The sequence below is a fragment of the Xenopus laevis genome, chromosome 3L, assembly GCF_017654675.1.
Source record: "Xenopus laevis strain J_2021 chromosome 3L, Xenopus_laevis_v10.1, whole genome shotgun sequence".
In the NCBI taxonomy this organism is placed as follows: Eukaryota; Metazoa; Chordata; class Amphibia; order Anura; family Pipidae; genus Xenopus; species Xenopus laevis.
In genome coordinates, this window is record NC_054375.1 from 105,866,175 (window position 1) to 105,884,300 (window position 18,126).

The following is an 18,126-nucleotide window of genomic DNA, read 5'->3' on the forward strand; positions in this document are numbered from 1 at the left end:
GAAGTTACATATATGGTATAATAATTTATAACACCGTTATAAGGGAAGATAGGCCTCCCTTTTTGACATGAACTTGAGGGGCCTCTGCTTTCCAAATAATCGGTATATCACCCACTTTGGAAAGCAGATGAAACCTCAGAATCCATCACTTTGCAGTGGAATTTAGGTGAGGGAGGGATTGCATTACCCTGTGAGCCTGGTGGCCATACACGGGCCGATAAAAGCTGCCAACAGACCAAGTCGGCAGCTTATTGGCCCGTGTATGGGGCCCCCTGATGGGCTTCCCCGATCGGATGGGACAAAAAATCCCGTCGGATCTCAGCCGCAATCTGTTCGTTGATGCGGTCCCGCGATCTGACCCCCATTTCCCATGCGTTAGGATCCGATCGTTTGGCCCTAGGGCCCACGATCGAGCAGCCCGATATTGCCCACCTCAAGGTGGGCATATCGGAGAGAGATCCGCTCGATCTCCGTGTATGGCCACATTAAGGAGGGTGAAGAACTGGTCCCTGTTCTCACAGACACATACAGTACATGCAGCATCAGGGTTTCTCAAGTTGCTCAAAGTTTCCAGGTATGTATGTTTTCCCACAGGGGATTTACATGGTGGGAAGGAAACTAGCAATGTTGTCATTTGTGGTAGCATAGATTTATTATGGGTGCCAGGGCACTAAATGATCTCATGTCAAAAAAGAGGGTATATTTTCCCTTAAATTCTAGTCCTCCTAGGATGCAAGTAGAATTTGCAACATACTTCATAAACTCCTTGTTTCTCTTCTTTAATGTTTTTTTTTTTTTTACCCCAGTTCAGTTAGTAGGATACCAACTAAGACTTGTCCTGATGGAACTTTATTAGATACTGTATGTGTGGTTGATGCAAATTTTTCTAATAAGTCTATTGCACAAAAACAGGTCATTAACTACTGCAAACAGCCATGTCTATGTTTTAGACATCTTGTTTTTGTTACTTTTTCCAACCAGAAACTGATCTTAGAAAGGCTCAACTATGCAGAAAATAATGGACTGAATATCTCTTATCTTATGTATATTCAGTGTTTCAGTGATCACTAAACAGTAATCAACTTGCTCGACATTGTTGTTTCAGAACTGTATTTTTAAATAATAAATGTTATTGTCTTTGGTTTTTGCTCTGTTTTCTTTTTCTCTTTTTTTGTCAAAAGCTCTGCCCTTTGCTCTCTCACCCTTTAATTACTGCCATATGAGATGGGGTGTTAAGCTGGTCATTTAAATGTTTTCCTGTAAGGTCTCTTTCCTTCCGGAAATGTTTTCAAGACGGAGCAAATGTGCAGAAAGCTTTGAGAGTTAAAGGACAGCAAAAACAATGTGTGCTTTAGCATGCTGCTGCAAATCCTTCAGATTAAAGAGCAGAAGTCTTATCCATATCAGTTATTACATCTCATAGATATGCAAGACTAAGACAAAATGTTTTCTCTAAAGCACTCTAAAGCTACAAGAGTACAAAGACCCCCAGACCAGCTTTCCAGTAACGTCTTCTGCACTACTGAGTTCTCACTTTATTGCTCCAGTTATAGGAAGCTAACATGGTATAGAAAATCCATGTGCATAGCTAATCATACAGAATCCATCCATACAGAGTGGATACCTTGAAGTTTCAGAGATTGGATACCTTGAAGTTTCAGTCAGTGATGATTTATAGAAGAAGGAAGTCAACAATAACAGCAAAGTTATCAAGTAAATATTGTCACAGGTATTTGATACAATTTCCTTTTAGCATTGCATACACTGAGTTATTTGACTCAATAACATGTCGATAAGCATTTGGATATTCAGTGATTGAAATGTGATTCCATTCTTCTTGGGCTCCATTCTCAGATGTGAGACTACACAAACCTGTTTTAAGTGCAGTGGACAGTAATGGACTTTGACAGTTCTAGGAAGTAACAACTGTGTTTAAACTGTTTTGGTTTGTAAACCACAAAGTGGATTAACATGTTGATGGAAGGACTGGTATCCTGGAGATGAAATATTCTGTACAGAGAAGGCTGTAGGAAGGGGTGAAGAGCTTGGTATTTGGTAATTTGTGAGGAATTCCAGACACAAACTGAGGTCAGCCAGTGACTGAAAGAACAGGATCACTTGGCAAAAAGTGTTTATCAATCCAATTAATGTCTTCAAAAGCCTTGGAAGAGCATGTTGGGTTTTCATTTTGGAGGGGTTGAACTTGATGGACTTTGTCTTTTTTCAACCCAATTTAACTATGTAACTATGTAACTATGTATACAAGTGTCTGGGGTAGTGTGACCAACCTGGTCTTCTTTAAGTACAATAACATAAATTACGCTAGCACAATCCTGTTGGCTTCAGTTGCACCCAGTATGGCAGATTCTTTCCCCCCACACTGATTTAATGACTTTCACTAAAGTGACATGGTTGAATAGTCTTATTTTTCTTTAGCATAATTTGTTCCCCCATACTCGTTTGGTTGAGTAAGCAAGTTCCTCTTTTAGTAATATTCTTCCTACAATAGAAAATAGTAATTGAAAAGTGCATAGCTGAATCGAAACTGAATTTTGGGTTGCAAGGATGATTTTACAATTTAATTTGGGTGGCCCAAGAAAAAGCTTTGCTTTAGCAAAGTGATATTGGTTCAAGGATTCTGTAGAACTGTCAGTAAAGCTCACCATGCATTATAACCTTGACCAAACAAGCAGATCTGTCACAATGAGGTGGAAATAATAATGATAGTTTTGCCCTAGGGCCAATGATTGGATCATAATTGCCGTTTTGCAGGCCATCAGATCAATGTCTTTATCAATGTGCAATGTGGTCGCTGATCTGCCAGGAAGATCAAAACTGCCCCCTTGATATCTGACTAGATAGCGGTCGTTCAGGTCAATCATACAGGGGCTAGTTCAGCTGCAGACTCAGTCCTTCCAGACCTTTATTGGCCCATCTATGGCCACCTTTACTTTGACCAGGTTTGCCCATAATGGCCATTCTCTATCTGTTTGCTTTGTTTCAAGCCAAAATCTAATCTTAATCAGTGGTAAATCAACTTGGTTTGCATTGATTTGTGTACAGTATTAGATTGTTTAGCTAAATAAATCCGTAATCTGCCTGTTCAGTTACTGGGCTGAAAGACTAGATCCTGCATGTGTCTCATAGAAAACAATGCCCTTTGTAATTGCTCCGATGATTATGATCTCTTATGTTAATGTTGTACATTGCCTGTGTATAAGCAGAATGCCTATTGTCAGGAGGTACTTTTATATGTCACATTATATTATCACGTTACATTTGAAAAGATGCAATCCCACCTTAGCAAAGAGTTGACATGCCAGCAACTCCTAGGGCAAAAGTGCATACACATGTTTGTCATCCGCAAGGCATTGACTGTGTAACGCCTTCATTTCATGGGTAAGGGGAAGCAGTTCTTACCCTTCCTCTCATAGGTCAGGGTGTGTGTAAATAAGCCATTACTTAGAGAGAAACCTGAGATAGGGGGATCACAAGCAATTTAAGAGACATGCACCTTGGGGAAAGGAAATAGTTTGGAAGTCGTACTGCGGATTAATGTAATATGTGTGGAGATAATCTTTCTGCCTAATGACTGCATTATACTAAGGCTCTATGAATGGATCTACTTGAAAAACAACCAGGCAGGTCTTTCACAAAATACCTATAGAGATTTCCTTTTACCAAAAAGTTAATCAGCCAGAGGGGACAGAAAGCATAGTCATACATCTTGCCAACCTGGTTGCTTTATTCATTTAGGGAGTATGTTATACTATAACCTAACTGTAATGCAAAGTGATCTTTGACTTTTAACCCCATAATCAACATTCTCTTTAGGGTAGTTCATTAGATGATAAAAGGGAGAATGCAACTGTACATAATAATTTAGCATCATGATCATTTGGCAGATTTTAGATAAATTAAATTAGAAGCCTGTCATTTTTTTTTTATAAAAAAATGTTTCTATTCAACTTTTCAGTATACATTCAGTGCCCAAAATTAATGCATAAATGTAATTGCAGTTGACTAATTTGTGTCACTCTCTGTTCTCTTGGTGGGACATTCACTAAGATTCGTTTTTGCGTCAGCGTCCGCTTCGCCGCACTTCGCCAGGCTTATTTTCACCAACGCTACGCAAATTCACTAAAATCCGAAGTTGCGATCAGGGGAAGCGTAAGCTTGCGAAGTTGCGCTAGCGTTAATTCGCCAAGCAAAGCAAAGTTACGCTAGCGATGGTTAATTTGCATACGGCGCCAAATTCAAGTTACAATGGAGGTATATATAGCAGCACTACACAAGCCTGGGAAACCTTCAAAACTGAAAATAAAATTTTTGCCCTACACATGTGCCCACTGTATAGTTAAGGTGCCATGAGTTAGGAAATGTAGGGGGGAAGGAGGGTAGCCCCAAAAATTTTTTAGATCTTTTTCAGCCTATCACCCATAAAAAATGAAAAAACGCCAGCGTTTTTTGGGACTTAGAAAAATGTTTAACTTTTTTTGAAGCAATCCCTATCTACTCTATTGCACTTCGCCTGGTCTGAGATGGCAAAGGAAGTCTGGCGTAAAAGTTAGCGTTCAGAATCATTCGCGCGTCAGTGAATTTGCGTAGTTAAGTCTGTTGCGCAAATTCACCAGGCGTAAGGGTGCGAAGTAACACTAGTGAATTTACGCCAGCGTCCGTTAGTGAATCGGCGAATGAACGAAAATGTGCTACGCTGGCGCATTCACGCTAGCGTTAGGCGCTTCGGCATTTAGTGAATTTGCCCCTTTGTCTGATGCTTAAAACAATGTAACAGGAGCCATGCCTTGTAATTTGCTTTAATCAGCTAGTCTGCAACATTGTTTCATTGAGTAAGAGCCAGAAGTGCAGAGGGTGTAAACTGACAAATACAGCTTTTACATCAAGTTACATTTACAAATATGTTTAAAACTTTTTAAAATATTTTATATATATATATATATATATATATATATATATATATATATATATATATATATATATACAAACGCTCGCACTCTGATCCAGTCTTAGAGTAAGGATCCTTGATAAAGGCCCAGGCATGGGCCGAAACGTTGGATGCACAAGTTGAAATAAAAACCCTTTTTTTCACGAAACATTGGAGTGCGGGTCCTTATCCAATTACTATATATATATATATATATATATATAATATATATATATATATATATATATATATATATATATATATATATATATATATATCCACAAATGCAAAGAAGAGAATATATATATATATATATATATATATATATATACAGTATATGTAAACACTTTACACTCAGAGTATGTAGCTGTCACACTGTCAGCAGGGGATGCTGGGAGCATATTGTTCTGTTGCTGGGCCAGACAGTATCTACCTGAAAGGGCTTGTGTTGTTTTCTCCTGGTTGTAAACCTGGGAATTACCCCAGTCTAAAAGGAAGGCGTGACCTTCACATAAAAAAAAAGTAATTACATTTATGGCTTTTCAGTGGGGGTTGTTTTCTTGAACAACACAAGCCCCTTTAAAGTGGTTTCATTTTATTGGTCTTTCTGCTCGGCACTGCACTGCCTTTATGGAGGTGCTTCTTAAACTGACATTAGCACTTGCTCGGCATGCTTAATAACAGTATATTTTATCATAACAATGGAACCCATTGTCCAGAGAAAACTGATTTCAGGAGGCCTGTGAATGTCACACAGGTCACCTTCAAAAGGACAGTATCACCTACAATAGCTGTTAAAAGTGACAGTTGCACTGTTCTGAAATTACTGCACCCCCTCACCTACAGTGAGGACTCATTAAGGGTAATTTACTATATATATATATATATATATATATATATATATATATATATATATATATATATATATATATATATATATATATATATATATAAAATAAACAATTAGGTAGGTGCACACAGAGAACCAGGAAATGCCTAGGTGTTGGAACAGTAATATTACTTACAATCAAACAAAAAAGTCCGCACTCATAGCTCTTGTGAAGAAAAAAAAGTGGATTTATTCAACGTTTCGGCTCCTAAACGGGAGCCGTCACCTCCTAATGACAGCTTGCGTTTAGGAGCTGAAACATTGAATAAACCCACTTTTTCTCTTCGCAAGACCTGTGAGTGTGGACTTTTTTTGTTTGAATATATATAGAGTATATATATATATATATATTATATATATATATATATATATATATATATATATATATATATATATATATATATATATATATATAGTAACTTATGTTGCCTGCAACTGCAGTGTTCCCTGCAATTTCCACACAGTGAACTCTGTGTAAAACCACTTTCACTAAAGGTACTTGCGTCAAAATGTACTCTTTGCACTTCCATATAGTTATGCTCTGTGCCACTCAGAACCTCCTTCCTTCTGTTGCAAATCGAGCACAACTGCACCAATTGATGCAGGGCAACCCATCTGACCAGGTTGTAGCTACAAGGTTCCGTTTGTGCCCAGTGTCAATAGGCGCAGCACACTTGTGTCTACAGAATTAGGCTCACACATCAAGCACTGTAAATTACGCCAGACAGACTTCTGCACAATTGTGTCTAATTAGTCTCAATATCGCAGTTGCAGTCATTTTGTCAAATTGGGCACAAATGAGGTAGGAGCAGCGTAATTGCACCAATCGCATAAGCTCCTTGCAACTGCTGTAGCACTGCAATTTTGGGGAAAAAAATCATGGTGCCATGCACATGGTGCATTTCAGAAAGAAAAAATTCTTGTTATCTTGAATGCGATATATGAATGTGGACAACGTTAAGTAGCATCCACACTAGTAAATCACATGCATATTATGACGCATGCTATTAAGCAGGCAACTGCTATTACTCTGTAATGTTGGCAATTAGCAGTTGTTGAATGTTTTCATTCATAAATGAGCTTTATGGGATGTACAAAGACTGGTTACAAATAGATAATGTTATCCTATTGAAATATATGTGAATTCCTCTGTCCAGGCTACCACTGGGGAGGCTTCCACATAAATGAATGAATGCAAATATGCGGGAAAATAATGTTCTGTGCATGCTAAGCCATGTCCTCATACATTCTTGTATAGGGTATTTTCATTTAGTAGTGAAGATATTATATAACTTAATGAGATACTGACACCAGACATTTACTTTTTTACATCTGTCACTTTGATTGCTATTTAGAATTTTACCATAAAAATATTTCACCAATGCTTTTATCCTGTCCACAACACTTTTGCTGTATGTAGATTTTCACTTGGGTTATTCATATAGTTATCTTTCTCTGCCTTCAGATTCCTTTGCTTGCAAATATTTTCAGACATTCCTTGTTTTGTATGTTCAGAGGTGCCTGGAAGAAATATTTGGCTTACAGTCTCACGTGTTATCAGTTATATCCAGGAAAACCTTAACTGTTTATCTGTGAGAAACACAGAAATATATCTGAAGTGTCCTGTGATAGCTTAAATCCAGTTAAAGCCAATGACAAAGATTAATATTAAAGGAGAAGGAAAGGCTAAAATTAAGTAAGCTTTATTTGAAAGGTCTATATAAATACACCAGTAAACCCTCAAAGTAATGCTGCTCTGAGTCCTCTGTCAAAAGAAACACCACATTTCTTCCCTTCTATTGTGTACTCATGGGCTTCTGTATCAGACTTCCTGTTTTCAGCTTAAACCTCCAGGGCACGGCCTTGAGCATGCTCAGTTTGCTCCTCTCTCTCTCTCTCCCTCCCTCCCTTCTCTGCTGTAATCTGAGCCCAGAGCTATGCGTGAGCAGGGAAAGACTCAGGCAGGAAGTGATGTCACACCAAGCCAATATGGCAGCTGCTATTCTAAACAAACAGAGAACACTTCAAGAGCTGTTTACTCAAGTATAGTAAAGCATTCTACAGAATAAATATAGTGTTATAGCTTGCACTATTGTGGCTAATCTATTGGCAATAAACTGCTTCAGTAGCTTTCCTTCTCCTTTAAAGATTAAGGACAAGCTGTTTCCACAGTGATTTTCATTTCAATGGTTAAGCATAAAATTCTTGGAATTGCCCCTTTATTTCTGTGCAATTGCCTGGGTCAGATGAATATGGAATTCTGCATTTTGCGTGAAAATTGCCTAACCCACAAGGGATTGTTCAATGCTTACCCTGCGGCTATTTCACATTTTGTTTGACACAGAGTTGACAGGTGTAAAAGAGACCTCCCCATCACATCTAAAATTGATCAATGCTTATCCATAGGATGAAGCATCAGCTGTTTAGAAAATTTGTCTTAAAGGGATTTAACTTTAAGATCGTAAAACAACTCTTGACTTTTTTAAAACTTTTTTCTAAGCTTACTCTTTAGCTAGTTCGCACTTTGTTTGGCAAAGAGTCGACAAGTGTGAAGAATAACTCCCCATCACAACTAGACTTGATAAATGCTTTTCCGTAGGCTAAACCATCAGCTGTACAGAAAACATGGCTTAAAGGGATTTAACTTTAAAATCGTAAATCAACTCTTTTGACTTTTTGTGTTCATCACTACAGCTTGTTAGAATGTACACCAAAAATGAGGGCAAACACAAGAATTAGATGAAAGGGTGACAAAAAAGCTCCTGTACAGTGAACTTGTACTTCATGCCATTGAAAGGGCACACTACAGGAACATGGCGTAGTCCCATAACAGTAACCTGTGGGTTTAGATATGTGTACGTGTTCAGAAAATTCTTGGCTTTTTATTATGTTTCTGTATATTAATCATTAATATAATATTAATAAAGAATAATATCAATGCACCTTTCTTTCAGCCATGTCAGGCTTTGAAGAGCAACCTGTGTCAGTTGACGTCCAAGATGGAAGTGTGGCTCGGTTCTCCTGTAAGATAACGGCTAACCCTGCAGCAGTAATTACATGGGAAGTAAATCGCACGGCTCTTCCCCTTGCTATGGACAGGCAAGTGTTTAATTTTAATAATGTGTTCAACTTTTTCCATGTATTTGACCAATTAGCTGACATGGTACTTCCATGTTATTGCTTTTGGAGGTTATAATGAACTGATTAAGAATCAATTTTGTTACATTAACTTGAACCATTGCCTTGTATTAAAGGATTGCTGTGCTACCAAAAGGAGTTCTCCAGATCTATGGAGTCACAAAGAGGGATGCTGGAAATTACAGATGTGTAGCCACCAGTGTGTCGAACAGGCGGAAGAGTGCAGAGGCAACACTAACTGTTGTGCCAGGTATGATTCTGAAAAATAAAACTTGTTTGGTTTGCATGATATTGAAGGAGAACTAAAGCCTAAAAAATGTCCTGGGGAAGGGGAGCGACATCGGATCTGCTGCTTGGGCAGCTAAATGTTTAGAGGAGCATGGCTAGTATAGGGCTAGTCTTGCCATCTTTTCTAGCACTGTGTTACAAGGAGTGAGTAATTGCTGTCATATGTAACTGTGCACAGCCTGACCTCACTGCTTGTACTGAACATATTGTTTGCCTATTGTTGTTGCAGAACAATAGCATTGAAAATACTTTCACTGTGCAACTTCCTTGTTGCACAGTGAAACTAACTGTGAATGAGGAAAAAAAATAAATTGTGGATTTATTTAAATTAAAAGTATAGTCAAACTACATTTTGAACATTTTTATATTGCACCTTCATTCAATCATTCCTGCACGCAACTGGCCCTTAAAGGTGTATTTTATGAAACATGTCCATACAATAAAAAAGCGAACTATCTAAAACAATCTTTTTCAATATTAGGATTGGGATTTTTGGGATTGAGTAAAAATTCCCCCCTTTTGAAAGAAGCGCACACTATATTTTTGGTTCCACAAGGAACACGAACATCATTCACCTCTGGTTTACTAAAGGTTGATTATGTTTACTTAGTGGAAGAAAATGTTGTGTTCAGACAGATTGATCAGTGGCTGCAGCCTAAGGGCTATTCCACACGGGGAGATAGCGACGCGTTTGCGGTCGCGGCGACAAAGCGCCGCGACAGTCGCCGCGACCGGCGCAGGCGACAGTTTTGTATGGGCGCCTATGTAAAAACGCCTGTGCTAACCACACGAGGCGATGCGCTTTTCAACAGTCGCCTGAAAATGCCTCGCCAGGCTTTTTCAGGCGACTGTTGAAAAGCGCATCGCCTCGTGTGGTTAGCACAGGCGTTTTTACATAGGCGCCCATACAAAACTGTCGCCTGCGCCGGTCGCGGCGACTGTCGCGGCGCTTTGTCGCCGCGACCGCAAACGCGTCGCTATCTCCCCGTGTGGACTAGCCCTAAACGTTAAACCACAAAGTATTGATTGCGTTTACCCTGTTGTATTCAAGTGCTAAATAGAGAGAAGAAAGACAGTAGTAAACCAAGCATGAAACTTTAAGCATGGACACATTCTAAAAACAATTATTTATATTTAAAAACTCATATTTATTTCTGCTTTTTGACCAGCCACGGAAAAGGAATCTTTCCAGAAACCTGTCATCATTGCACCTCCTCAAAATACAACTACCTCAATGCATCAGTCAGTCACTCTGGAATGTGTGGCTACAGGAAACCCAAAGCCTATTGTATCATGGAGCAGGATGGGTACGATTTCATTTAGTCCCTTAATCATTACTATTTCACTCCTATTACTCCTAGTATTTATTACATTGTGTAATATTTTCAATTGTGGTTGTAACAGAACACATTTTATAATCTAATCGAATGTATTGTTACAACTCTAATCCTCTGTTTTATTGTTACAACTCCATTACATTTTCTGTTTTTTTCTCTTTTTTATAAAGACCATAAACCAATTGATGTGTTCAACACACGAGTAGTTGGAAATGGAAACCTCATAATATCAGATGTGAACCTGCAGCACTCTGGAGTTTATATTTGTCGTGCCACCACGCCGGGTACACGCAACTTTACTGTGGCAATGGCCACTGTCACAGTTCTTGGTATGTTGGATGGTTTTTAGGCTTTGTACAGTCCATTTTCTGTCAGGAGATGTAAAATTCACTAGTAAATACTTACAAATCCTTAAAAAATACTTTTAAATTGTTAATTGCTAATCTCTGAAGATAAAAAAAGAAATAAATATCCAAAAACGGGTGTTTAATCTGAAGCTCCAGAGGCTTACTCTTGTTTGGATATCACTATTTAGAAATACAGACAGACTAGGGCTCATTTATAAACTGAGTACAGCATTCATAAAAAGCTATGGTGGGTGCATGACAGTGAGCCCCTGCCTCATGAGCCACATGCACCCACTATATTGTGCAAACGCCGGTGCTTCCCAGATCTTTGTAGAAGTTGTCCATGTTGCTTCACCTGTGATTAATTAGCCCCACTGTATACAAAGTCAAAATCCAAATAATATAATAATAGATTTGGTAACCATTTTTTCCCATTTTATCTTCACCTCCTCATAGCACCACCATCATTTACTGAATGGCCAGCGAGTCTGACAAGGCCACGTGCTGGTACTGCCAGATTTGTATGTCAAGCCAAAGGGAATCCACTTCCAAAAATTTCATGGCTGAAGAATGGCAAAAAAATTCATTCCAATGGCAGAATTAAAATGTACAACAGGTATGAGACAAACATGCTTTTTATATTTAGAAGACCATATTGTAGGACACATTATGGTAGTTCTGATGTAAATATCTGCTGTTCTATATGTATACACTCCAGAGTTTGTTTAGATAGGTAGTCAAATAATGAGGGATAACAATGGGCACAGTGAAAGAAAGGAAAAATAGATAGATAGATAGATGATAGATAGATAGATAGATAGATAGATAGATAGATAGATAGATAGATAGATACCAGAATTTCAATTGACAGAGCAAGAGCAATAGCTAGATGCAGAACCTGGAATGTCGCTAGGGATTAGGGAGAAATACCTTGCTTATAGCTTTACATAGATTTTACATAGATCTCTGTGTGTAAATAGATACAGATAGATGTGGGCCTGCTCACTTTCATCCAGCTCTTTAAGATCTGTATGAGATTAACTAGTTTGATAAAAAAAACAACCCATTGGTGACCGTAAATCTGATATGGGTCTTTTCAAACTAGCAGCGCCAGCCATAGGGATTACAACTGTAAAAGCCACAACTTTGGCATTACAAATAAGATAGAATATACATTCAGTATGACTTAGGTGTTTCCTTGATTAAGAGTACAAGCTGTTAAATTATTTTGCCTGAATTGGACTGAATTTCCATATACTGTAGAACCACATGAAAAGTGTTTTGCAGTGTTTTTTGAAGGATTGTAGGATTGTTTTTTTTTTAAGGATTGTGATCTGATTTATCATACCTCAAATCTGCAAAAAATCCGAAAATACACCATCTTGAACCTGTCGAGGTCATGTAGAAGTCAATGGCAGATGTCCCTGAAGTTGCTTCTCGACATCGTGATCTGCGTTGGATAATCGAAATAATTTGTTTTTGGCTAATTATCCAAAAAAGTAGAGAGGTTTTTGGCCGATAATCTGAAAAAGTAGAGTTTTCGCAAGGAAAAGTAAAAAAAAATAATCAAGTTTTTAAATCATCAGTCGTATGATTTAGAAAGGCTTATGTCACTTACACTCATTTGGTACCCTGGACATGTACGTTTATAGGGTTGCTACAGATTTGTAAGAATTCTACAACTTATGGGTCAGGCCACACTGGGCGTTTTGGGGAGATTCGGTTGCCCGGCGACCAATCTCCCCAAACGCCTTCCCTCACTCTGCGCCGGCTAAAATGAAAAAACGCCGGCGCTAATCACACGTGGTGATTCGTTTTCCGAAGTCGCCCGAAGCAAGGCGATTAGTTGCCAGGCGACCAAATCTCCCCAAAATGCCCAGTGTGGCCTGACCCTAAATAAGTACTCTGAATAGACAGCTCCAGCAGCTGTGTGTACAAGATCAAAGCAAATTCTGGTTTCTTTGTCTTTTCTTTCCCAAATAAACCAGCTAAGATTTATTGTACCTCTCTTTTTCTTCCATTAGTAAATTGGTAATTAACCAGATAATCCCCGAAGACGATGCAGTGTACCAGTGCATGGCAGAGAATAGTCAAAGCTCTGTTCTTTCTCATGCACGATTGATAGTCGTTATGTCTGAGGACAGACCCAGCGCTCCACGTCACCTTCATGCTGAGACAATGTCCAGTTCAGCCATCATTCTTTCTTGGGAACGGCCTCTGTATAACTCAGAGAAAATCATTGCTTATTCTGTGCATTACATGAAAGCAGAAGGTAAGACTAAGTGAATTGAATTGTGAGTATATTAAGAGACGATAGATTTCTGACAGCTGCAAGAGGGTCCACAGAGCTTATAAGATTTTGTTCTCCAAAGGTAAACTAGCATACAGCAAGCATGTGTCACCAGCTGAATGAAATGTTGATCTTAAATTCCATTTGACCATCATTCATTTGGTTCTGATTAATTTGTTTAGATTAGATTCCAGAGAACAAGGCACCTGTTTATGGCTAACATTGAAATATTTATCATGCCTTTCCTAAGATATAAGTTAATGTATTTCAGGCATACATGTTTTCTACATAAATCATTGATTTATTAAGCCTAGAAGAAGAAAATACAGTCATACAAGCAGTAGCCGTATTCATGTCTGTTGTAGCATTACAAAATAGCAGAACCACCAGAGCCATTAAATGGAGCTTTGACATCAGTCTTGCTAGTCAAAAGAGATTCAAAGAGTTTCATAGTTTCATAGTTTCAAATTTAAGCAGGTGCTTTTTAATATATATATTAGTATTCAAAAGAACCAGCACAGAACAATGTCCAACCTTTCGGTCCTTGTTAGGACCTTTCTCAAGGACCGAAACGTTGGACATCGATGCAACAGAAATAAATGAGAATTTTTACATGGGAGTGCTGATTCTTTTGAATACTACGTTATATATGCCCTAACCGTGCACCCTGGCTATACAAGCCGCAACAGTGTGTGCCTTGGATTCCGGATACTCACTGGACTGTGATATATATATATATATATATATATATATATATATATATATATATATATATATATATATATATATATATATATATATATATATATATATATATATATATATGATTAAATGAAAAATAAAAGGTTGGGGTGGGAGAAAATGAAAAGATTATATTTGTGTATTCATTCATTGTAAGTCATTTGAAATGGCTACAAAGGGTGTAGTCATTCTGTTTGCAGGCTAGTCTTATGTGTCTTTATGGCCATTTCATCATCCCTCTGCATGAGGCCCAGTACTGCATTCAGGGCCTTTTAATTTAAGCTTTAGGATCTTGTTTAGCAGGTCAAAAATCGTGCCACAACATTCCTAATTAAGAAGCCATCAACTGGTCTGTTGTGAAATGCCGGTAATCTTGTCCAATTAAAATGCTTTTCAGTGTGCTCAGAAATGTGGGAAAGCTTAATAGTGGCATTGGCTCTTAGTTTTGTTTATAAATTTAATGGTAATGGAGGGCTATTGGTAGTTTGATTAAGTGGACATGCATTTTAGTTTGAAATAGTCTTCTCCCACTTTCAAAAATCGTATTCCGCTTACCAGCTCCTGTGTATAGGAATTGAAATAATCACAAAGGCAATCACATCTGTTCACCCCTCTGCATATTTTAATATGAATTGCTGACATCCTAAGCTCATTAAGACTCAGAATTGTAAAGCACGTTTTCTTTCAGAGCTTGGGCCTTTATTTTATCCCAGTGTCATAGTAGATTTCAAGAACATAATCTTTGTTTTTTTGTTTTTGTCATAAAGCTTTTTGTGCATTTTTTCACATAAATGAATTTGGAGAATTTGCTATGCTGAATGGTGTGAATTGGAAAATGGGTTTGTTTATCTCAGTGCTTAATCACTTCGGTTAAAACTTAAGGGATTTGCGAAGGTTTAATGGTAAAACTATTAGTGATTTGTTTAACAAAACTTCCCTAAACGTGTTGTGACAAGTTACTGGATGGCAGCTTTGAAAGCTTTTGATTTAATGAGAAATCACTTTTAACAAAACACTACTTTAGAGTGCATAGAAAAGCAAAATGCCGCCGGAAAGGAGCTTTTAGGACCGACAAAGAAAAAATGTAAATTTGGAATAAACAAACTCTTCCTCAGAAAGCACATAGCTACAATACAATCAATAGGATATATTTTAGGGTAAGAAAATACTCAATTGATGTGCATTTTTATATTTGTTACAAGAACAAAAAACCCCAATGTCATGGGGGTTATCATTTAGTATGCTTCCATGTTATATTCAGCGCTTAATATTTTTTAGTTGCATTGTTTTGAACTCATTGCTCTACTTTTTGCTATATTCCCCTAGCATAGTTGCCATGTTTTTTTAATGGCTCCATTCTGCTGATTCATGAATGTTATTTTTTATATGGCATTAATAAAAGTCATGTTTTTGTTTTTTTACCTGACTTGTTTTAACTGACTTTTTGGTATGGTCTCTTGCTAGGTTTAAATAATGAAGAATATCAGGTGGTGATTGGAAATGACACAACTCATTACATCATTGATGACTTGGATCCTGACAGCAATTATACCTTTTATATTGTAGCATATATGCCAGTGGGGGCAAGCCAGATGTCTGATCATGTGACACAGAGCACTCTTGAAGATGGTAAGGCAGATGTTACTAGATATTCTGTATAACATTTACCTTTAAGGATAATGGAAACACTCACTAGTTCCAATTCAGTTCTTATACTTTCATACAGGCCAGACTCATGCTGATTTCTAAATATTCACTTATAGTTTTGGGAGTATTTACAGTATATTGCACTATTAACTTTATTAAACATTTTCTGGGAGTTTCATGACTTGTACAACAGCACATGCTTTGGAACCTTATAATATTGGTGTAATTAAGTAAGAGTAAATTACTCACTGTATTATTAATATAACATTGTTGACATTATATATATATATATATATATATATATATATATATATACATATGTTATAAATAGATTTTTTTGTATATGTTGCTTAATAGCCCTTTTCCCACCACCCTTCCCCCTATATATATATATATATATATATATATATATATATATATATATATATATATATATATATATATATATATAGATATACATACACACAAATACAAGCTGTGTGCTTGATTTAAGCTCACTAATTGCAAGACATTGCCATGAGCAATGCAGAAAGAATCTATACAAAATTGAAAAATATGCCATGCTACTCCAGGGTCTTGTTAAATATGGATAATCTTTACTTTATTGAGTTGACATTTTGATCCAGAACCTGAATAAATACATAGATGCAGGATGGAGGAGCAAATCAATAAAGTAAAGATTACCCATAGTTAAGTATTTAAAAAGAACGTATATATGCACACAAACATATATATATATATATATATATATATATATATATATATATATATATATATATATATATATATATATATATATATATATATATATATATGCTATTGTGTGTGTATGTTGAGGCCCAGAGGGCACCTAAATGCTGATTGTACATACATGCTAACTTTTTAATACATGTTTTTTGTCAAAGGAGTGCTGTCATTATTATTAAATTAGCTTCATCTGTACTTTTGCCAAGATTCTGGTGTCCCAAGTAAAATTATTAATATGAATATTGCCCAGCACCCTGTGTAGCCTTTGTGTATAGATGCTTAACCAAATACAATTTTACATGAAAACTCTCAAAAATGGACACATTGCAGAAAAGAATGGATTATCGTACAAATCTAATATAATAATATAATTATAAATATTTCTCAGTTCCATTAAGAGCTCCAGAAATCAGTTTAACAAGCCGCAGTCCAACTGATGTCCTTATTTCTTGGCTTCCTGTTTCGGCCAAATTCCGTCGGGGAAAGATTGTCCTTTACAAACTATCTTTTCGAATGAACACTGAAAACACTGTCCAGAATGTCGAGCTCCCAGGAAGTGCACACGAGTATTTCTTGGAAGGTTTGAAGTCAGACAGCGTGTATCTAGTTCGTATAGCTGCAGCAACTAAAGTAGGTTGGGGAGAATCCTCTGCATGGACATCTCACAGGACACCTAAGTCTACAAGTATAAGAGGTAAATGTCTGTGTCTCTCAACAGAACTGGCAGCCATTCAACAGACCTTTACCTTGTCAGGATATAGTTCTGTTAACAAGTTCATTGTTTTCTGATATTAAACAACTTAAAAGTGTTTTTATATAACTAGCTTGTAAATGTAAACGTTTACATTTGTACACAGTAATTATTGGCTTCTTGTATAATATAGATATGAGAAGGCATATGTATCAAAGCGGCAAACAATTCTTTATCATTCTTACAAATTATTTGCCGGGTGATTGCAGTCATCCCCTGCCACCAACAAAAGTACAAATAATCTTTATAAATTTTTTCATCGTCATTTATTGAACTTACCAGCAAGTTAAACAGCACTTTACTAAAATTTTAAAACAATCATAAGCCTTAGAACAAATTAGCAAACATTTACAGTAATAAAACAGCAATAAAACTTTAGGCTGATAATTGTACATTGCTTTGAAATTAGGCATGGAATTTAGAATGAACAAGTGAACTGGGGGCAATATGATTCAGAATAGGAGGAATATGAAGGTAAATATATCAGAAATAGCAGATGTAGAAATAAAAAGGTGTATTAAAACTAGAAGAGCTGTTTTCCACAGCGCCAAGGTCTCCAGAGCTCCGTTTGGACCCCTTGAATTGCACAACCATAGCTGTGAGATGGCAGCAAGACCCTGAAGATACTGCTACTATACAAGGCTACAAACTGTATTATAAAGAGGAAGGACAGCAAGAAAGTGGGCCAATACTTCTGGATGTGAAAGATTTTGATTATAACATAGGAGGGTTAGGTAAGTGTGTTGCCTTTTTTTAACAACTGTATATTTGTCATTAAAATATATCCTGAGTGAAAAGGACTGTGCCGCTGCATAGGCAACTGTGGTTAAACAGAGTATGGTAAGAGTGCCACAACAAAAATTATGCAGTTCACCCCAACCCCACCAATTCGATCAACAGTCCAACACATATATCTGATATTACCGCTTTAGGAAGATCCATCATTTCAGCATTGCCATTGCTCTTAATTTCCTCTAACTCTGGCTGTTATTGTAACTATAAACTA

The 18,126-nt window shown here is 37.1% G+C and overlaps 1 protein-coding gene across 1 annotated transcript in view; it reads left to right on the forward strand.

Moving 5' to 3' along the window:
- Positions 1–18,126, forward strand: part of prtg.L (protogenin L homeolog) — a 92,979-nt gene that overhangs the window by 31,907 nt on the left and 42,946 nt on the right. The window contains exons 3-11 of the mRNA XM_018253055.2: positions 8,789–8,933; positions 9,089–9,222; positions 10,430–10,567; positions 10,768–10,926; positions 11,401–11,560; positions 12,969–13,216; positions 15,440–15,604; positions 16,758–17,063; positions 17,666–17,854. Of these exons, the coding sequence (XP_018108544.1) occupies positions 8,789–8,933; positions 9,089–9,222; positions 10,430–10,567; positions 10,768–10,926; positions 11,401–11,560; positions 12,969–13,216; positions 15,440–15,604; positions 16,758–17,063; positions 17,666–17,854 (1,644 nt within the window). The remainder of the gene's footprint in view (positions 1–8,788; positions 8,934–9,088; positions 9,223–10,429; positions 10,568–10,767; positions 10,927–11,400; positions 11,561–12,968; positions 13,217–15,439; positions 15,605–16,757; positions 17,064–17,665; positions 17,855–18,126) is intronic.